This window comes from Leptonotus elevatus, chromosome 8, assembly GCF_054856555.1.
Source record: "Leptonotus elevatus isolate MCC_2025b chromosome 8, RoL_Lele_1.0, whole genome shotgun sequence".
NCBI lineage: Eukaryota > Metazoa > Chordata > Actinopteri > Syngnathiformes > Syngnathidae > Leptonotus > Leptonotus elevatus.
The window spans coordinates 24,960,198-24,983,872 of NC_141246.1; the positions used below are offsets into that span (position 1 = coordinate 24,960,198).

A 23,675-nucleotide genomic window follows, 5' to 3' on the forward strand; every position below is an offset into this window, starting at 1 on the left:
TAATATAATTTTATTTTAAATTATTTGTCTTGTGTTTTAAGTTTCCTACATTAAAATCAACTTCCTGTGAGCTAAAACTCCAGACCGTCAACTTAGCTCAGTTCCAGATTTGAAGGATAAATGGAAGTCAAAGAGAGGTTTTACGTGAAAAAGTGACCCACTTTTTTCTTTGGCAAAAAAAATAACTTTTATTTTTTAAATACAATAATAAAAACTAACAACACACACACACACACGTGCACACGCACTCACACGCACACATGCACCCACACGCACGCACGCACGCACACCCCCCCCCCCCCACACACACACACACACACTGTTTGTTGTCTTTGTATCTTAGGTAGAACATCTCATTGACATAATGCATTTCCTAGCCCCTGACTAAAAAAGAAGTATGCACCGTATACCCGTGTATACCCTGTAAAATGTATGTATATATATATATATATTTATGTATGTGTGTGTGTGTTTATATACAGGGTTGGGAGGGTTACGTTTAAAATGTAATCCGTTACAGTTAAAAGTTACCTGCTTAAAAATGTAGTTAGTAACGTAATCCAAGTACCATAATATTAAAGTAATATAGCTGGATTACTCCAATACTGAGTATGCTCATGAAGACAAAATAAAAATAAATATCACCACAATATATATTCTATACAATGTGCCCCTGCTATTTGCGGGTGATAGGGACCCGGGCAGCCTACAAATAGCAAAAATCCTTGTGTAATTAAAAAGCATGTAGGCTATTGAGTGATTGAACGCCATATGCTGTTTTCGAACTGTCACTGAAAGCAACCACACCTCACAGTTTGATAGATACATAGATAGATAGATAGATAGATAGATAGATAGATAGATAGATAGATAGATAGATAGATAGATAGATAGATAGATAGATAGATAGATAGATAGATAGAATGAAGATGATGATGCGTGACATCAACTGCAAAATGAACTTTTATCCCAGTCACAAGTTTAGCCGTGTATATGTTGTGCATGATGTTTAAATAGTGAATTGGTGGGAGGAAGATTTGTTTGGAAGGTGTAACTCAAATCATGGTTGTTGGCTAGCCCACACACCCAAATAAAATGATTGGTTGTTAAGTTGAAAGTCGGTGTTATGCCATAGGGGAGAAAGCCCGCAGGGCTCCACTTGGGCTTTTGTAATTTCTAGTACTTTCCACCAGTTAGTCAGGGTGGCGGAAAAACAATTTAAAACAATTGTGTCGCCTAATCGATGTTGTAATAAAGAGTAAATCTAAAAGTCCGAGGTTATTACAATCCTTCTGTGTTCTAGTTCCAGCCAACAGTTAGAATCTCTCTTGGGTTGTGCCCATAGAATGACATATTGTAGCAGGTTAGCTATATAGTAGTGCATACAATTTGGTGCCTCTAGACCTCCTTTGGATTTACTTTTCTGAAGAGTAGATAGACTAATCTTTGCTTCTTCTTTTTTTTATTCCAGTAAAAATGGAATAATTGAGAAAAAAATATTTATTTTGGGTAAAACTTTCATTTAAATGGTGGCTATTCGTCCTATTAGAGAAATGGGAAGATTATTCCAGCGTTCCAAGTCACTATAGATGCTATCCAGAAGTGGAGTAAAGTTTAAATTAATTAAATCAGTTAATTTAGGTAAGCTTTTTATGCCCAAGTATTTTAAATTACCTTTAGGAAATGAGTAGTGTGGGTCCTGGCATGCAGGGTTCCATGAATTTTCTGTAATAGGTAGTGTTGATTTTGTCCAGTTAATAGTTATCTGATAAATGTGAGAATTTAGTTATTAAGTTAAATACTTCCCCTAACGAAATAGCAAGCTTTTCTAAATAAAGTAAAATATCATCGGCATATAGATTAATTTTGTGATCTGTTACCCCAGAGTGAATTCCTTGAATCCTTCTTTCGTGGCGTATAGCTAATGCAAGCGGCTCAATAAATATTGCAAAGGGGACAGTGGGCATCCCTGTCTTGTGCCTCTCTGTAGAGTAAAACTCTGAGATATAATCCCATTAGTAGTAACTGTAGCTTTAGGAGAATCATATAATACTGACATCCAGTGAATAAATGACTTCCCAAAATCAAATTTATTTAAAACAGCAAAGAGGAAGGACCAGTTAACTTTGTCGAAAGCTTTTTCTGCATCCAACGATATAATAACTGCCTTTTTATCATGCCGCTGTGACATGCTAATAAGGTTAAAGAGCCTCCTAAGATTATTAGTAGAGTGACGACCTTTAATAAAGCCTGTTTGGTCGCTATGAATGATTGTCGAGATTACTGTTTCTAATCTAGGTGCGAAAGCCTTAGCGATAATTTTAATATCAGTGTTAATTAGTGAAATCGGACGGTAACTTGATGGAAGGGTGGGGTCTTTTTCTGGCTTTAATAAAAGTTTAATTGCTGCTGTATTCATGTGTGGGCGTATGTAACCATTAGTTTTAATTTCTGTTACTACTCTTAAAAATAATGGAGCAAGCATTAACCGAAAGTCCTTAAAAAATATAGCCGGATAACCATCCGGGCCAGGTGCTCTGCCATTAGGCATACTATCTAGAGCACTGTACAACTCGTTTATAGTAAGTGGCGCATCTAACATATCTTTATATTCAGTAGTTAACTGAGGTATATTTAAGCTACTGAGGAATGCCTCAATATGCTCAGGGTTAGGCTTTTTTAGTTTCTGAGTATAGGTTGCGATAATAGTTATAAAAAATGTGATTAATTTCTTCTGGTGATTGTGTGCATTCACCAGTTGTCCCTTTAATAGCCGTTATAAGAGATTTTTCCAGATTGCGTTTAAGTTGATTTGCAAGAAATGTACCTGATTTGTTATTATATTCAAAGTTGTTGTATCTCAATTGTTGTATTATAAACTTTTTATATAACATATCATCTAACTGTATTTTTGCATTTTGTCAGTCCATATTTGGTTATTTGGGTTTATTGCGTACTCATCTGTCAGTTGTTTAATTTTATCTTCCAAGTCTTTTTCTAATTTTTGATCCTGTTTCTTTTTATAAGATGAATATGATATAATTTTACCTCTAATTAACGCTTTCCCAGCTTCCCAGAGAAGAGATGGAGATAAGTCTGGAGAGTCATTTATTTCCAAAAAGTCTGCCCACTCTCTTCTTATAATTTTGTCAAACTCTGCGTCATTTAGCAGTGAGATGTTAAAACGCCATGTCGGGGGTGGTTTAAAGGTATAATCAACTTGTAGGGTAAGGGAGACTGGTGCATGGTCGCTAATAATAATAGGATGTATTTTTGTAACAATTTGATCATAAATAGAATTATTTGTAAGAAAATAATCAATTCTTGAAAAAGACCGGTGCACAGCGGAAAAAAAAGGTAAATTCCTTCTTAGTTGGGGTTTTAAGTCTCCAGCTGTCGACGAGGCCAAAATCATCCATATATTCCCCTATTACTTTAGTAGATTGTAATCGTTTTATACATGTTGTAATATTGGAACGATCTATTAATGGATTTAAGACTGTGTTACAGTATCCTCCAATAACAATAGTAGAGTACGCTGCTAAATCAAACAGCTGAGAGAAAAATTCATGGAAAAAAGGCCGGATCATCATTATTAGGGGCATATAAATTACCAAATGTATATCTTTTGTTAAATATAGTCACCTGAGTAATAATGTATCGGCCCTCTGGGTCTGTTACTGTATTATTTAGAGTAAAGAATAAATTCTTATGTATGAGTATCCTCTCTGTCTACTGTTATAAGGAGTACACTTGACAAAAATTCTTATCAATAAGTAATTTTTCTTCAGATTTTTGTAGGTGGGTTTCTTGAAGGAGGCAAATATCTGCTTTTAATTTTAAGAGATGGTCTAATTTTTTTAATTATTTTTGCCTGTGAGCGAGCGCCACAAACATTCCAGGAAACCAGAACTAATTTATTCATACAAACAATATAGACTCAGTCCTGTGTATATCTTTGTATAGGCTATTTGTTAATATTGGCATGTTATAGGATAGAGTCAAAGTGGTTAGGTGGTTTATGTAATTTGTGTGAAATATGAGGTAACGTGTAAGTGAATATAACAGTGAAAAAACGGGGAGGGAGGTAAAAGTGAAGGAAATTAGCGGGGGATTAAACAACAACAACAATAACACCAGTAACTAGTAACCTAAGCGAGAATTTTTGTTTAAATATATTTTGGATATAGTTATGTATTAATATTATATTTGTAAAATAGGCTAAACATAATGAGTATTCATATTTTAGGTTTTATAACCACATATACAGTATATGTATACATCTAATAATCAAACAAAGTTTTGTTACACCAATGCCAATTAGAACAGCCTGGGAGTGGAGTTGGTGTTCCGGAATAGTTGGCCATCGATGTATAGCTTATTAACGACTATCGTAGTCCGTTTACCCTCCTGCCTATTTTGTCTCATTATAGGAAACAGTACCTTTCGCCGCTCATTAATCTCTCTCGGGAATTGGCCATTCATTCCGAAAAAGGTCCCTTTAAGCTCCCGTCCGTTACTTTTGACAAATACTTTCTGTTTAAAATGCTCAAACTTAACGATAATAGGACGGGGTCTGTTGCCCCTACAGGCTCCAAGCCGATGTACCCGGTGAAAATAGATATTATTTACCTGAGGAATTTTTAACTATGTCGTCATAATTTTTTTTTATCTCGGCCTCTGGATTGTCAGAGGTATTCTCGGATATGCCTGAGAATATTAAATTCTTCCGCATGCTACGGGATTTCACATCTAGAACCGTTTCTTTTAACGTTTTATTCTCCTTTTTAATAGTTTCCAACTCGGCTGAAACAGCCGCGAGTGAAGAGCGTAACTCGGCATTATCTCGTTGGAGGTCACTTACCTGTTGGCCGACGAATTCCAAACTCACCTTTAATTCTTTAACGTACTCGCGGATGAGGCAGAGGACATCTAGTTTTTTATTCATGGAGTCCAGCATACTGACCGAAACGTCCGTAGTAGCAATATCGTCCGTGTCCGTCGCTGAGTCATTATTTTTCTTCTTGGAAGGTTTCTCGAAGGAAGGAGGCGTTAACATTTTAAACACAGTAGGCCTATACACTCTCAGTGTTCAAAATATTTGTATATTTTAAAATAATAATAATAACAATAAAATAGAATTAATCTAATATCCAAAACATGTATTTGAGAAACAAAAATATAACGGCGATCAATTAATTTTTTCCGGCCGGTATATTTTCCTATAAAAAATTAAGCCCAGAATTTAACATTCTCAACTCTGTGCTACACTCTCGGGTGAAGGTTTGTTTGCTGTTATGCAGTGTTGATTTTTTGACCAAACATGTTTTAGTTGTGACCAAACAGTTCAATTTTGGGCTCATCTGTCCACAGAAGGGACTTCCAAAAAGCTTCAGTGTTGTCCAGGGACTCGCTGGCAAAATTGAGATGGGCAGCTTTGATCTTTTTTGTGAGCAGAGACTTCTACCTAGCAAGCCTTCCATGAAAGCCTTGTTGATTTACTTTTCTTCTGATTGTTGAAGCATGCACATGTGTCCCAGATGCAGCAAAAGAGGTCTGCAAATCCCTTGATGTGATGTTCGAGTTGGCTTTTTACCTGAATTATCATTTTTCTTGTGGTTCTTGCTGATATTTTAGAAGGTCGTCCACTTCTAGGCTGGATTGTAGTAATTTTCAATGTTCTCTAGTTGCAGATGATCTGCTTCACAGTGGAATGATGAAGCGCAATTATTTTTTTTGGATGACTTTAAGGCTTTCCCCAGACGGAATGTGCTGTCACTACCCACTTCCTGAGGTCCCCTGAGATTTCTCTTCCTCTCAGCATGACTGACTTGTATGGGTTCACCTGGGTAAGACTAAAGTGATGTGGTTTTGTCTCTGTTTCAACCAGTGATGCAAAATTTCTTTGCTAAACCTCTCATTTTATTGGTCCATTTTAGTGGTTAGTTGAGCCACCAATTTGTCCTACCTGATCCTACTTGACTGCTTATTTTAAGCAATGCAGCTCAGGGTTTACTCACTTTTGCACCTACATGAATTGACCAAAAACTCTTTTTAATTAAGTTTTGACTACACAATTGATAAAAAACGAACAATGCATTGAATTGATAAACCTACACCTGTTATATCACCTCAAACCTGACTCGTTCAGGGCAGGATCAAAAGACCGATTGAGGGTACATAAGTACAGTACATATTGTGATATACGGCAACATGACGAGTAACAGTCAGACTGAAAATGTGGGGCCTCAGTGGACTGGACTAATCTGACAGATGTTGAATTGGATTCAGATCTACAGATATTGGAAGCCAGTTTATCACATTTAACGTTTGTGTTCTTCAAACATATTTCCCTGCCATTTCGAGTGAGACAGCCTTCAGCTATTCTTGGTCAGAAAAACTGGGGAAAACAGCTACCGAATTTGCAGTTTTAATCTTCACACCTGTCTGTGAATACAGAATAAATGTTTATGTTTGTCTTTAGAGCAGCACATAAATAAAAGCTGTCAATTAAAATAACAGTCAAACTCCTAAATTTGAACTTCTTACAAGGGTCACTGGAGCCTATCCCAGCTGGCTTCGGGCAGTAGGCGGGGTACACCCTGAACTGGTTGCCAGCCAATCACAGGGCACACAGAGACAAACAACCATCCACACTCACAATCACACCAATGGAGAATTTCGAGTGTTCAATTAACCTGCCATGCAAGCCTTTGGAATGTGGGAGGAAACCGGAGTACCCGGAGAAAACTCACGCAAGCACGGGGAGAACATGCAAACTCAGGGAAGGCCGAAGCCCGGACTCGATCTCACGTCCTTTGCACTGGGGGGCGGACGTGCTAACCAGTCAGACACCGTGCTGCCCTAACTCAATTCAATATGCTTCAAATACTGTAAGTAAAAGTACATTTAAAAACAGAAACAAGCTGTTAAAAAGCAAAGTAGATGAATAAAAAAATAAGTTACTATAAGAATGTTCAGTGCAAGAACAAGATTTTGGCAAACGATGATTTTACTTTGAAAGACCTTAACATTGCTATAGGAAAAGAGCAATGTTTTTAACCGGGATTTAAAAGCATTTACACTTTATTGGCATGTCTTGAATTTTTATTCATTTATATAATTTACTCTGATACTAAAGGATATACCAGCAAATCAGGGCAACCGTATTCAAGTACAGTACAAAAACAGCTTTTTAAGTTGTTTTTTTTCACATTATACACGGGTGTGTGTTATTCATGGGATTTTACAATAAATAATTGATATTTGACAAACAGGAATCCATGCCTTCATTACATCTTGACTGGATCACTATAATGCACTTTATTTTGGAGTCAGCTAGTCCTCCCTCAAGTGTCACTGCTGCTCCCCTCCTAACTGGTGCTTGTAGAAGGGAGCACATCACTCCAATTCCTGCCTCTCTGTATAATTTATTTATTTAAAAATTCCTTTATTGGTTTTGAAATCTTTAAATGATCTTGCCCCACCTTACGTCGCTGAACTCCTCGACCCCTACGCTGCCTGTTGCCTCCGGTCAGCGGACCAGACTCTACTGGAGGTACCGAGGACTAAGCGGTTGCTCAGAGGGAATCAAGCTTTTCCATTGCATTTTTAATCCTCCCTTTGGAATCACCTCCCACTAAACGTTAAACAAGCCCCCTCTATGACCATTTTTAGAACTCATCTTCAAACCCATTTTTATTCTTATTACTGATTTGTACTCCCTGTACAGCACTTTGTTTGCAGTGATGCTTGTTTTAATAGGTATAAATGAATACCGATACCAGGTATCTGTGTTGGGCCGGTACCCGGCCTTATTTCAAGGTATCAGTACTCGTGACGGCGGCTGATGCCTTGTGGCCGTTTTACATTCAAGAACTAGATATTAGAAAAATAGAAAATTGCCATCGATTTCATGCAATCTTATGGAAAATATTATATTGGGATATATCTGTATGCATCAAAAGAACAAGTGGGACTATAGGTCAGTGGTCCTCAACCCTGGTCCTCGGGAACCGGTATCCAACCTGTTTTCCATGTCTCCCGCAGCCAACACAGGTGATTCATATCATCAATTAGCAAGCTCTGGAGAAGCCTGATAACGATTCCCACCTGTGTTGGCTGTAGGAGACATGGAAAACAGGTTGGATACCGGTCCCCGAGGACCAGGGTTGAGGACCACTGCTATAGGTGACTACTCAAGAGTTGAGTACTCATACTGGTATTGGTCTGAAAAAAAGTGGTATTGAATATCGCTATATAATAAATAAAGTTGAGTGGACGGAATTTCACATCAGTCTGTCAGCGATGATGACAGTCTGGTTGAGAAGAAAACAAAGCATGTACAGTACACTAAGTTACATGTGATTTGTATGTGTTTTAACACAGAAAGTGATGGAGAAGATAAAGTAAATAGCTGAGTGAAAGTTAAAGGAAATACAAGGTTCCAAAAATGTTGTGTATTCACAGGAGTGCAATTTACGTGCACACAAATGTAACAAGCATGCTCTGACTCTTCCGTCACTATGACACCATGGTGCTGCTTTCTACATAGGCAAGGAATGTGTCATATGCAACCTTGCCACTATTGAGCAGTCACTGACAACAGAATTATTTGGGATGACACTTTGGGATTTGACCAACATTTTACATGTCACACAAATCTGGCGGTCAAATTGTCATCAAGCGTGAAGGACCGCACCAGCTAAACTCACAAGACATTTCTCTCAAAGGCTACATTCACACTGCAGGCAAATGCGACCCAGATCTGATTTTTTGGGCCCAAATGCGACCTGTATCTGACTTTTCATGTTAGTCTGAATGGCTCAATTCCGATTTTTTCATATCTGACCTGGGTCACTTTCATATGTCCTAGATCGGATACGTATCCAAATTTTTGTAATGCGATCGTAGTCTGAACGGCCAGGTCGCATATATGCGACCTCTATGTCATCAAAAGTCCAATATGCGCTCCGCGTGGGCAGGCGCATTCAAGCTTGATTTATGCTTGACGCATCCGCGAGGTCCACAAGGGAGACGTACGTGAATCGGCAAAGTTGTTTCGAGTAGCAGTTGTGACGTTATATTTGACTTAATCCCACTTAAAACATGAAGCATAACGTTGACATTTGTGGTGCGATTAGTAATTTAGTCACAATGACGTGACGTAAGGCTAGGCGATATGGACCAAAACTCATATCCCGATATATTTGGGCTTAAAATCGATATATGATATATATCCCGATATATATATATATTTTCCCCCGCAAGAAAATTTTCAGTCAAAGCCAAAATATGACATGTCACAAGTAGTTTTATTGAAACTATATTTATAGATATTTCAGTGAATAGTGGCTAAATCAAATGAATAAATAATAAACAGGTTTCTTCACCTGGTTCATGAAAATGCTCAGTTGTTCAAATAATAAAATGTAAATATAAATGCTGCATAACCATTTTTAAACTAAATCCCTGCAAGGTGTAGAGTTAAATAAAAATATATTTTAAATAAAAATAGCCTATAAACTATAATCAGCCAATCTTTTTCTGAGATCCATTCACGAGAAAAGTGCAATATAAATGGTTTACTGAAATAAAACTACAGAATTTCTTCCCCTTTCTGACAAATCTACAGATGCAAATAAGGATCATTACAAAAGAACAAAATATGACAAACCCTAACTTGTAGATGGTTTTACAACTGAGGCTTCTGTAGCGCGCAGCTTTACACACTTTATACTTAAGTTTGTGGCACTGTTTAGACGGTGAAAAGTATCAGTATTGCTTCCACCCCTCGCTATAAATTGTCTATCGCACTCCACTCAGTGTAGCGAGTGTAGTGAGGATTATTACGAGAATTATTTTGAAAACTTAAGCCGAGAATACATCGTCGCGCATGAAGGTAAGATAATTTTATATACTAAATAATTTTTAGCCAATCAGCACGACAGCCCGATCGGGAAATTATCGGGCCGGCGGAGTACCTACCATCAAGTGGGACCTCCGCTCGTCCCCGTAAGTTCCTGTAAATGTGGCCCAGTTGGGAAGGCTCCTGCAGTGGAGACGCGCACATACGGGGCTGGCCCTGTAAATTTACCCCAAAGTTCCTGCAGTGGAAACGCGGCTCATGAGACATTTTCAGGATGCTTTTAGGAGGGCGGCGAAGCATTCAGAGTTCCTGATGGCGAAGAAGCTGAAGTTTTAGGAAGAGCTCACTCCAGAGGACTGTGAGGCTGCAGCTTTGGCCACAAGTGGAGCAGGCACGCAAAGAGGGTAAAGCTGCATAACTTGGTGGGCGCATGAGCCTTGGTTGATGGAAAGGAGATCCAATGATTTATGATAAGAATGGCATATGTTTCATGATAGCAATGAATGCCTGGTTGGCAAGTGTGTGTGTGTGTGTGTGTATACACATTTGTTATAGAATCCACCCTGCACCACAGGTTCCAGGTTTCCATATTGCCCCTACATTTGCAACATTTTTTTTGTTTTGTTTTGGTGACACACTTCTGCTCCACACTGCGGAGCAGACTGATTGTAAAAACGCTGGCGGAAAGATTGTTGTGATGACCCAAAAAGAAAACGTGATCGGCACACACTGGGGACGAAAGACTCAACCTCAAAGGGGCATGAATGGGGGTTAGCTTCATGTCACTAGCTTCAGCTAGCCGGGTTGCCTCTAGTTTCACACTCATGGCAGCAGGACCACAGAATGGAACAACAAGGGCAATGATGCAAAGTAACGTGTCATCACCAGATTATTATGTCCAACAATACACGGACAATAACTGTGTGTAAATATTACTTTATTCGTCGTAGATGTTTTAAAACAATGTGTACCAACACCAAGACACTTTACACCACCGTGTCGTTACTGTCATAACACTTCACTTGGAATACAGCACACGGTCACATTGAAGCTTTGCTAATAGTGAGTGATATTTTTAATTTGTTTCTGACCAGCCTACAAACTCTGTCCTCAAACGTTTGGTGGCAAAAATAATTTGAAGTTTGGAGACTGATGTAAAAAAAAAAATTGTGCTGGTGTGTTGGAATGTCAGTGCAAAATAAATATTCTAATAATTTTTTATTGATTTATCCTTTGAAGCATTAATATTGTGTACAGTTTAAATTCCATGATTTTACTGAAATTAGTACACAGTCACAGCCATGAATGTACAGTAAAGACACTACAAAACAACCACTCATGCTTAAATGAATATATGGGGCTCGTGCCGCTTCTGACAGGGCCACCACCCAAAAAGGAAAATCCGAACAATGGTGTCTACTTTCTCCCCAACAAGCTTCAGCGTTTAATTGTACCAGAGACAAATCCTGGACTGGTTGCCAGTCAGTCGCAGAGCACATATACAGACAAACAGAAAACCGTTCACTCTCAGTCGTTGACTGGGAACTGAACCAATCAACAAGTCCCCCAACAATACGATCATATTGGTCGTTTTACCATGCGCCAAAATACGACCAAGTGTTACGTATTGTAAATAACGAAAAAATAATAAAGTGAACCATAAGTGGAATTACAGGCACTTCATCCCGATCTTCTGGTCGTAAAATGTAATGACCGGGACTAATGGGTTAGTATTAAGCTTTCAGTTAGGTTGTACACGTTACGTCTTTACATGGGACACTAATGGTTGGGTTTAGTGTAAGAGGCTCAGTGAGTGTAGTATGGTTGACTTGGTCTTGACTTGACTATGGTTGACAAAACACATAGTCAACATCGAAATAATTACTGAACCTGTTAGCACATTCGGATAGACACTCGTCTTCCGATCACACAACCCGGATTCGAGTCCTAGTAACTACACTTATTGTTCACTTTACTTTGCTATTTACATGGCCGATAGGGGTGGCTAAACTACAATACATAACACTTGGTCGTAATTTGGTACATTTCAAAACGACCTATGTGGTCGTATTGGAGGACTGTCTCGAACCAATGTGCGCAGAGGACGTAATTTGCTGACTTGCACTGCCTTAAATGTGGACTACACATTTTTTGTATTTAAACGTTATAACTTAGTCAGTGTTTTTGTTGTGTCGAAACTCGCACAGTATAATGTGAATTGAAAACATTGTCATTTCTGCAAGTATTTATCAGTAAAACTGTGAAAATGGCCCCTCTGAGAGTCGTCACGTTATCGTGGTGGAGGGGTTTGTATGTCCCATTGATTCTAGGAGCTAACTTGTCTGGGGCTTTATGTTCATGGCTAACAGGTCCTAAGTAGGGGACCAGACTAAGGCTAAGACTCAGAGACCCCTTGTGACGAATAAAAAACAATAGATTCAGTTTTCCCTTGTGGTGATGATGATTCCTTGTGATGATTGATGATCCTTTCCCATGTGATGATTCCCTTGCCTGGTCGTGTTGTCCTTTGAGGCTTAGCCTCAAAAAGGGGCTAAAGGGGTCAGGTGCCCTGTGAGCTGAGCGGCGGCCAAAGGCGGGGACCATGTGGGTCCCATCCCTGGATACAGAAACTGGCTCTAGGGACGCAGAATGTCACCTCTGTAGCAGGAAAGGAGCCCACGTTGGAGTGTGAGGCAGAGAAGTTCCAACTACATATAGTCTGACTCACCTCCACACACAGCTTGGACTCTGATACCAGTCCTTTCGAGAGGGATTGGATTATCTTCCCCTCTGGAGTTCCCCATGGTGAGAGACACCGATCAGATGTGGGCAAACTTATTGCCCCCAACTGACGCTACATTGGGGTTCACTCCTGTGGACGAGAGGGTAGCCTCCCTCCACCTTCCGGTGGGGCGGCAGGTCCTGACTGTTGTTTGTGCTCATGCACCAAACAACAGTTCAGTTTATCCACCCTTTTTAGTCATTGGAAGGAGTGCTGGAGAGCATTCCCACTGGAGACTCCATCGTTCTGCAAAGGAACTTCAATGTTCAAGTGGGCAATGACAATGAGACCTCGAGGGGCATGATTGGGAGGAACAATAATCAATCAGAACCCAATCAGTGTTCTGTTCTTAGACTTCTGTGCTTGTCACGCATTGTCCATAATGAGCACCATGTTCAAACATAAGGGGCACCAGAACACCCTAGGCAAGCAGTTCGATAATCAACTTTGTAGTTGTTTCATTGAATTTGCGGCCGAGTGTCTTGGACAGTCAGGTGAAGAGAAGATGGCGTTGTCAATTGATCACCACCCAGGGGTTGGCTCTGATGGTGGGTGAAGATGCTCGTCTGGTGGGTGTGTTCCTACTACAGGGGGACCACACTCCTCAGCCCCCCTGGTGGAGTCTATCTATTCAGTAGTGCTAAAGAGGAGGGTCCATCGGGAAGTCAAATCTCAGATTCAGGGGCAGTTCAGTGTTTTGTCCCATGCGTGAATTAGCCAGGGCCCTCGAGGGTGCATGGGAGTTTGCCCAATCAGTCTACATGTGTTTTGTGGACTTGGAGAATGCGTTTGACCATGTACCTCAAGGAGTTCTGGGAGAGGTTTTTTTTCTTCTTCTTTTTTTAATTTTTTTAACCGAACACCCTGTTACAGGCCGTTCGGTCCCTGCCCGTCTGAGGTTGGTCTGCATTGTCGGATTCATTTCCAGCAAGGGTTGGTGTCCACTAAGGCTGCCCTTTGTGACTGATTTCGTTCATAACCTTTATGAACTAAATTTTAGGTGCAGTCAAGGTGTTGAGGGTGTGCTGTTTTGATGGCTTCAGTATCACGCTTTTTGTAGATGTGGTACTGTTGGCTTCATCAAGCCGCAATCTCCACCTCTCACAGCCGAGTGTGAAGTGGTCGGGTAAAAATCAGCACCTCCAAATCTGACCCAAAGGTCCTGAGTCGGAAAAGAATGAAGTGCCGCTCCAGTTTGGGGAAGTGATCTTTCCACAAGTGGAGGAGTTTAAGTATCTTCGACAGGCAGATCAGTGCAGTCTACAGTAATGCAGACTCTGTCTGTTCTGGTTTTAAGATAATGATAATTTGTTCACTTATTATTACAGTGATTCAGAGGGATTGTCCCACACAGTTTTTAGACATTTATGAATGAAATACTATTGACACCTACCACACATGACCGCAGCATGGCGATGTGTCTGCCTGTGCCTGGATCAAATCTACTATCTGCGCCACACAATAGACCTCCTTTTACGTTGTCTAGAATGTAATATACTTTTGGTCAACAAATTGCAAGGTACGCTGGGGGGCCGGCAGCTCATTGCACTGGAACGCACAGGGAGGTGTAGCGCATCTACCAAATTCACGAACGTGTCTTAAGGCCGAGCGCAGTCTACTTTCTGTTACTGAATTACCTGAAATGCTATATATAAATAGATGGATGGGGCGGACAGTCACTTTGTAGGGAAAAGTGAATATTTACTGTGTAAGTCAATTTAGCATGTGCGCCCCTAAATTTCTAAATCTTTTAGCATCCCTAAAAATTTAAAGTTAGGGGCTACTTGGTTCCTGGTAAAAGATGACCACCTGATTCGAAGATCAGGGTCATTATCAGGCTTCTGCAGCGCTTGCTGATGAGCTGATTATGAATCTGGTGTGTCAAAAGAGGGAAATATTCCAAACATGCTGGATAGGTGCCCTTGAGGTGATGGTGACTCCTGTTCTATGTAGTATGTGCACTGCAATTGACAGTCAGCCAGACCAGGGTGAACTGCCACACGACCAAAATCAACTTCGACACGGCAGGCTCCAGTGCCTGTAATGAGGATAAGTGCAATAGCATATGTATGAATGGATGTTTTTATCTATCCATTGCATTTGTAACCAGTTCAGGATGTACCCTGCCTACTGCCCAAATCCAGCTGGGATAGGCCCCAATACTTCCGTGACCCTTGAGGAAAAAGCGGTTAAGAAAATGGATGGATGGCATTCCATTTGCTTGCCAATTGTCTATATGTAAATAATCACAGGGTCGAGTGAGCCTTGGTAAATCTAAGTTATTATAGTAAATGTGACACTAAATGTCAGTGTTAGTGACTGTGACAAGTTGGACATAGATTATCACTGCTACAGTGAAGAAATTAAAAGCAGGCAAGAGGTCTCTGCCTCTGCACGTTAATAAAGTGACAAGTGAGTTCTAATACGTGGTCTACATCATGTGGCCCTGACTCACTGGGAGATTTCTCATCTTAACTGATGTGTAAAATGTAGGATACGACAGAAATAACATACAGTACAAAGAATGAACATTGTTGTTGACTGTAGCATGGATGGATTCAGGAACTCAAGATCCTTCATATTGAATTCAACAACAACTGCAACTTCACACACTCAAGCTATACAACATGACTTGCAAAACTGCCCCTCCCCCAATAAATAAATAAATAAACAAACAAACACAGTCAGTTGAAATTCTGTGCCATGATTTGTATAAAAGTAAGTGTCCATCCTTATTCTTCTTACATTTCTTTTATCAAAATGCATTTTAGTTGTAATTAGCAAAAAAGTGGGCAGTGTTCAAACCAGTGTGAAAGACTATATTTACACAAAATGGTTCAAGTGGCACCATTCTGATTGCTTTTCTCCAATGTGATTCAGTCTTATCTAATGGCAGTATAAGCTGGAAAAAAACAAAAACAAAATCACAATAGGACATACTCGAACCGAATCAGGCCTGAATTATATCAGTTGTGAACTGTATGTGACTGCAGTTTAAGCAAACAAGTCAGGGGTGGCAGGGCTCAGTGGTAGAGTGGCCGTCTCCCATCCGTGAGGTTGTGGGTTCGATCCTCACCCCTGGTGACCATGTTGAAGTGTCCTTGAGCAAGACACTGAATCCCGATTTGCTCCGAGTGGACCTGGCAACGCCCTGTGTGGCAGCGGCCGACCATTGTTGTGTGAGTGTGAGGCATTGTAAATACGCTTTGGGCACCATATGGTGTTGTTAAAAGCGCTATATAAAAAGCAGTCCATTTAGATGTGTAGTATAATGCCATTGTGTGCCTGATGTCATTGCAAATACTCAAACAGCAGGCAAAATCCGAAAATTCGGAGAGAGAAAAGCAATGGATGCCAGTTCAATAATGTGCCATTCAAACTTCACCTTAGGCAAAAATCCCTGTGAGGGCCAAACTAAAAGCTATTTAATATTTAACATTACAGTGTATGTTTATTCTTCCACTTTTTCACTACCATGCAGTCGCTTGCTTGCCTGCCTTTTGTCATGTGCATTTTTTTTAGGTGTTTACTTCATACAAGCACAGTGATAATGGATATGGTTATTTGAACATACTGGAGATGTAACAATACAGACCCCAAAAATGATGTAGGCACTAAATTGGAATTGGGCATTAGTAGCGGCAGTGAAAATCCTACCACAGATCTCAAACCCAGTCACCCATAAGTACCCCAACAGTCTCTCTAAGTTGAGTTTCCCCGTGTTGTCTGAGTCATGTTGAATTTTCTTCAACACGACCAAATCATGATTATTTTACATCTGTTTATGCTTATTTCTTCCCGTATATGCATGTTTGCGGCAACTTTGGAGCAATGTGAGTTCACAGGTCATAATAAAGGGGAGTTAAGGTAATGTGACCAGGAGATAAAGGAAGAAAGCATGTCCTCACTTGAGCTACTGTACAAGTGCATTTGGATTTATGTGTGCATACTGGATATACTGTACACAGTGTCTTTCTTTCTCTATTGGAAATCTTCATGGCGAAGTATCTTATAAAGAACCCAGTAGAATATATTGAAAAAAAGGAAGGCCAGGGGGAAACCGGCCCTCGACACTGTGTCAATCTTTTTGGCTCGGTCGATAAATAACTTTCGCATTTCCTCAGTGCTTTTCCCTCCTCCTGAACCAGCTCCCGGCGGATTCACGGCAGTGTTTGCCGTGGCTCCTTGAGTGTTCGGTGCAGTGACAGTATTGTTCGTGGTGGCCTTGGAGTCCTTGCTGTTGCTGGGAGTGGAGGTTACAGCAGCCGCAGAGGTCAGTCTGGTCTCATGTACTTCCCCTTCCTGTTGGGCAGAAGGGAGAAGCAGAGTGTGTGTGTGCGGCATGAACCAGTAAATCAGGCTATTGCACAAACTTAATATACTGTTGAAAAAATAATTGAATACATTTATACAATTATTTTTCTGAAAAGATGAACTTCCATTTCCATTTCAAAGACAGTTTGCTTTAGGAAATAAATAATAAATAGTACATTAATTTGTTCCACTATTTTCATCACAGGTCCACAACTTATTCCATATTTCCTCCCTCTGATAACAGAACATTTTACATTTGAATGACAGCTAAACAACTTAAATATGTTACTTAAAACATACAGTTAATTTCCCAAAACAGATTGTGCTCTTCCTGTGTAAAAAATAAATAAATACTTTGCTTGCATTCTTGTTGAGGAAACATGCTTGTCTTCTTCAGTATAAGTAGACCGTAGAGTGTCTAACATGCTCAATATCACAATGTCAGCTTAACTTACGAAACACATTTCTAAAGAATTAAGCAGCGTGTGTAAACATTTTGGGAATCACAGCTTTATTATAATATAGTGGGTGCTTACAATATGGCAAGAACCAACTGTCTGATTTCTTGCGTCTTAACAGTAGTCTGTGTTGATTATTGCTCACTATGGGCTTGATTTACTATGTGTTTGCATGAGCAAAATCAAGCATAAATTTGAATGTTGATAACACGAACAGATGTGGAAGCTGATCTGCTAACCAGGCAAACACACACACACGCGCACACACACGATTGCATCTACCAAATTTAGCAGGTTATGGGAAGCGTACAAGAAAATTGATTCATTTAGTATGCACAATGCAATTTGCCAGTCTTGAAGACGAATTGCGATTGCTGACTTTGCTTCTTAAATAGTATGTCTGATTAGCAGGTACAAACTGGTGCGCATGAAATGAGACTTTAGAGCTTGTGTAAACAATTTTGCATGCCAAAATTATCGAGATAATGCAGTTTTTGAGCTTATGTTTGATCTAAGTGATGCTTTGGAGGCAGTCACAAGAAGGAGTCATGCTGTATCGCCTGTGACTAGCTTCCTTTCAACTCAGCATTTTATGGTGACAGCTGGACGTCTTTCGGTGTGCTTTTTCAGTTTGAAATGCATTGTTATGCAGGATGGGCAGATACGTCCATTTTCCATGCACTCGGGACAAGTTAAATCAAATGAAACATGCCTTTTATCCGGTTGCTGGCTTCCCCAAATTTACAGGAGGGATATTTTCTCTGTATCTCAATATAATATATATATATTTTTTTTTTTGCCTCTTCTACTAACACTTCAATTTCCATCACTTAATATTGTGCCCAAATTTACCATGGTGAAAACCATATGAGCTACCTTAAAGTGAAAAACCCTATTTTAAATGCTTACACATTTTTTACACCTATTGACAACAGTGCTCTAAACCTGCTGGCATAAGTGAACACGCAGTTTAGCATCTGCTATTTGGTATCTAAATAAAATATAGCGATCTCATTAGCTTACGTGCAACACACCCACCAGCAGTACATTGAATGTTAGTGTGAACATGCAATTTAGCACACGCTATAGTAAATCAGGCCGAAGTGTTTGGATTTGACTATATGTCTAATATTTGCTTACAATAGCAAGCACTTATTTATAGAATTACATGACAAAAAAACATCTGGCGCAGCATTTAAATAATTTAAATATACTGTAGACTATTTTACTGTCTTTATATGTTTCTGTTACTGACAACCTCCTTATGATTATGTCCACATCTCCTCTTAACCAGCTATATTTACTGGTAGAATGCCGGTGAAGGTACACAATACACCGGTTGCATTATGCTTCATGCACATTCAGGTACATGCCAACACACTCCATGTATTGTGCCACTCATTACCCTGTAGTTGGTGCTGTAGATGTTGGTCATAGATCCATAGAAAGGGTCTGAAGCCTTGAGGCCGTTGTCAATGTTAACACGGTGGAGGGATTCAGCTAGCTCATCTGCATCAACTGCACCTCCACTGTTCTACCAGCATGCACAACAATAATCAACGGAGAGAAACCAAAAGGGGAGGGGGGGGGGGGGACAAAACAAAACAAAACATCTAACACCAAGTTTGGGGAACTCATTCATTCAGTCAATGTAGTAAGTCAATACGTTTTATAGTTACATTTTATTGTTGTAGGTCTAATTCTAAACAACCTGCTACATTTTTAGGACATAGACAATAGAGATTGAGATGTCACATGACTAGTTCTCTGAACACGCACCCCGTGGCGCAGCGTTAATAGACTACAATGACGAGGAGGGATAAAAATCGTTTATCTGTCATCTTTCCCCCCCAAGAGAATTGACAGTCACTTTGATGAAAAGGACATGATATACATGAGCGAGGTGGACAGGTTGGGTTGCCGATGAAGTGTCAGGAGTGCTTTTTTTTTTTCCAACTCGCCGACGCTGCTATGTGGAATTACCCCTTCTCTTACACCGGTGAGTGCTTTCAAATCTGATCATACAAAAGCTTTACAAGTTTATGTGTGGTCAAAATGCCATCGAAGTTAGCAGTTTCATGCAAGTATTATGTAATTCAACTACGTTAGCAACTTAGCAGCTGCTAATTTGGCCACGGCCGCCGTCATTTATGCCGTAAGTCTTCTTTATGGCTTTGGTCGGTTATTAAATTCAACTGTGTAATATCTATTAAACCGTAACAGCACAAACAAACGAAATAGATAATTTCCCCCACATTTTGCTCGTGGTAACAGTTAGCATCTGCTGATTCAGCCACCATGTGCAAAGTGCCTGATCACGCCTTTTGCCTTCATTTAATAACTATATAATCGAGCTACATCTACACGATTAACTGATTCAGTAATTGACTCGCCTGATATGAGCAGGATCCCAAATTTTCCGTCTTGTTCACTCTTTTTATGGCTGCTGTGATCCATTGGCTACGCTTTGGTTCCTCTTTTGGTAGCCTGGAGAATGCTCTTTTTTTTGCCTCTTCTTGATGTGGCAGCTGGTCCACACAGCTGTCAATCATTTTTAAAGTGTGGCGTTTGCCATTTACTCAAAGTGGCAGACGCGTTTTCTATGCTACCAAAATGGCTGCGCTAATGGCCATTTTGGGACGCGTGACGTCAACGTCCGGATCTCTATACACATTTAACTTCAGATATATTCACATTCATGTATCTTTTACATATTTAATCATCATAAGTAATATTAATTTTTACTGGGTATAATTTATTCCCTCTAAACAAGATCTTGTGCATGTGTTCTTCCTTTTTTTATATAAAAAAAGGTTTCTTCCAGTTCCCCTGAATATCTACTAACATTCCATGTAACACAGTAGATTTGTTGTTTACATTATTTTCTTGTATTGCATAGTTTTAAGCTATATTTTCACAAAGAAATACTAGACAGAAGCAAGAAGAAGAAACTTGCTTGAGAAATATAATTACTGTATCTCACAAACATTTTGCTGTCAGATTTTTTGTAGATTTTCAAAGCTTTGTTTTTTTCAGCAGGAAGAAGTGGTTTAATGTAATATGGAATTGCTTTCTAAGCAAAGTATCTTATGAAATGTTTCCACCACTTTTCCATTAGATTGAAGATGTTATCTGCAGTTGACTGAATGTTGATTCTCAAACATTCATATCATGCACCAACATTAGGCTCATATTGTTTCGATGGCCAGTCAAAACAACAACAACACAAGTACAGTGATGCTGCCATGCAGAGCCATGCACTAACATAGCGATGAGGTGAGGAAACTCAATCATGCTTAGTCAGAAGGCTTAGAAACGTCCCTTCTCATTTCTTGTTGCTGCACGCAAACGTAATACTAGCATGCCACCATTGGGAGGTAGCCTAAATCCTGATGTCTTTAAGATGACACATTGCAAAGAGAACCTAATTTAACTATTTTATTGTCCGTCTACAGAAAAAGAAAAATACAGGAGTATGCTTTTTCGGTACCTTGCTCTTCTTGGGATGTCGCCTGAATCGTAGCAGCTCTTTATGCTGTCTTGAAACAAAATTAACTGCAGCATACTCCAACAATGCAGAGAAGACAAACAGAAGGCATACTGCCATCCAGATGTCTATGGCCTTCACATAGGAGACCTGTGAGACATGAATCAAGGAACTTGTTGATATGCAATTAATTCATTCAAAATCCCATGTGACCCTTACTGTGGTAATTGTCGTTTTCCAGCAAATTCTCCTCAAACCATTTCAGACATTATTTTAGGCTAGGAGCTACTTGTTGTGCAACTGATGCCTCTAGTGTCAGAGGATGTGACCTGATTTTTTAATAAAATGATACCATATTCAGACATGCGTAACATAGTGGAGTGCAAAGCTCTGTTTGGCACTGGGAACACAATAAACCTCCTTCCACACACACACACACCCACCCACCCACCCGCCCACCCACCCGCCCACCCACCCCCACCCCCCCCCCCCCACACACACACACACACACACACACACACACACACACACACACACACACACACACACACACACACACACACACACACACACACACACACACACACACACACACACACACACACAATACATGCGAGAGAAATGGCCGTGCTAATGAGGCTTACGTAGCAAAGTGCTCCATGTCTGATTTTTTCTCATGCATACAAGATACCAGAAGAAGACTGAAGGGCTCGTTCTCACACACACAACAGATGCACAGCGTGTTTAATAAACACATACTTGAAATCTGATTATATTCTTTGAAACGACAACAGCAACTGCAACAACTATATTCATCGTAATCGTGTAAAAGTAGGTTATTTACGGAATCATTTGTTTTGATTAATTTCATTCATGACTCACCTGGTCTGTGGCGTAAGGGAGGTTGCAGGACACCGCTGATCTATTGAACAGCAGGCTCACTGCCTTTCTTTCTTTCTTTTTATTTTTTTTACAGAAAGACCTCTAAACATGTGTTCAGTCATAAGCACAGTTGTCATGTTTTTTTTCTGTGCGGTTGGGTTTTTGTTTAATTTTAAGTTTTCTTGTTGTTTGTTTGTGTGATCTGTGTTTTGTCCCTGTGTCCCTCTCTTGTCTTGTCAAGCTTTATGTGGTCAACCTGTGTCAACATGTGCCAACCAATCAGTGCTCTCAGCTACTTGTGTCTTGCCCAGGTGTGTCTCATCATGTCAATTAATGTTGGTGTATTTAGCGTCCTGTCTTTTGTTCAGTCCTTGTCGGTCCTTTGTTTGTTTGTTTGTTGCGGTCAGAGTTGCGGTTGATGTCATGCCTTGTTCCCCCCCGTCTTGCCACAACACTTGATTTTTTGGACTTTGTTGTTTTTGTTTACATCCAGTTAAAGTTAAAGGTTAAAGTACCCCTGGTTGTCACGCCCATCCAATTTGTTTTCCGCATTTAACCCATCCACTGTGAGCAACAGCAGGTTCTTGCGCTCTGGGATCATTTGGTCATCAGTACTTAGTTCACCACCTAGTTTTTGTTTAATAAAAGAAAAGCCCGTTTTACTTTTTTTGGGGGGGGGGGATTTCACCTCTGCCTCCTTATCTCTGCTTCCCTGTACCTGGGTCCTAACAACAGTATTCAGATTAAATTACTTTTATTGGTTTTATATCATGCAGAATCAAAACAAAACATATGCTTCAAAGTGCAGCGTGTCAGACATTGCAGTGCACATGTCTATTTGGCAACAAAACATATGCTATGGAAGGCATTTTTACATTTTAAAACTTTACAGATATATTTAAATGGCATTCACAAGTCTCAGCAAAACTCAGTCTTTAACAGGTCACATAAGTAAGTTAAACCACATTTGTGGCTGTAAGTCGCACAAAAAAACAAAACAAAACGACACATACAAGTGGGAGACCATGGCCCACTGTCATTAGACTGCCAGCAAAATGGTCACAAATGAGTATGCATTTGTGCGAGTGCATATGTTTTTATGGTCCCTCCAACACAGACACTGCATTAGACATTATGGTTAAAGTTAACCCACTTCTTCAGTCTTCTAGAGTTTCTGTATTGTGTTTATGCCAGTTGTTTTGGGTTTGCACGTGGTTTCATTCGTAAAACATTTCAGAACGTTGGTAAAAACGCTTCACGTGCATTTATAATCTAGTGACCTCGCGAAAGAAAAAACAAACAAACAGCTTCTGTGTTTTTTGTAATGTTGGAAGATCTCCTCACATATGTGCTCCTTGAAGCAGGTGTCCATTGTTGTTTGTGTTCGATGCTCTGGCACGTGCGGTTGTGTTCAGTCCGCGCAGTCAGAAGACTAGTGAATCACTAGTAGTGATAAAATCACCGCTCTCACCCTACATATCATTTATTATCTATGGATACACAGGCATCTCCTCCAAATAGGAGTGCAAGATTGCCAGTGCCCACATATTGTGAATGAAAGATGAAAATGAAGGTATTGTGTTATGTAGTGTGTAGATAACGACATTGAAAAATGCTCTAAAAAGAATTGTAGTCTTCTATCTAGAATTTGATGTACCTACTTGCAAATTGCAATTACAAAACAAACTATTCCTATTTACGATAAGTAGTCACTGACAGTTCGTACTTGATAGAAAAAACAAAATAAAAAACCAAAACACCAAATTATGAAATTATTGTCTTTAGTAATTGATTCCAGTACATTTGTTTGGACTGCCAGTATACTAGCATGTCATGCATGCTTCAAGTTAGGCACCACTCTCACTGTCATATTGTTTTTGGATG

The 23,675-nt window shown here is 39.8% G+C and overlaps 1 protein-coding gene across 5 annotated transcripts in view; it reads right to left on the reverse strand.

Annotated features, from left to right (window-relative positions):
• Window positions 1-10,794: 10,794 nt before the first annotated feature.
• glra3 (glycine receptor, alpha 3) overlaps window positions 10,795-23,675 on the reverse strand; it is a 96,186-nt gene continuing 83,305 nt past the window's right edge. For 2 of the 5 annotated variants that reach the window (XM_086082208.1, XM_086082207.1), the window contains 3 exons: window positions 20,913-21,059; window positions 18,828-18,956; window positions 10,795-16,952 (listed from right to left, as the gene is read on the reverse strand). In XM_086082208.1, the coding sequence (XP_085938334.1) occupies window positions 16,632-16,952; window positions 18,828-18,956; window positions 20,913-21,059 (597 nt within the window). In that variant the 3' untranslated portion in view covers window positions 10,795-16,631. The remainder of the gene's footprint in view (window positions 16,953-18,827; window positions 18,957-20,912; window positions 21,060-23,675) is intronic. The other 3 variants (XM_086082211.1, XM_086082210.1, XM_086082212.1) reach the window with 2 other exon arrangements.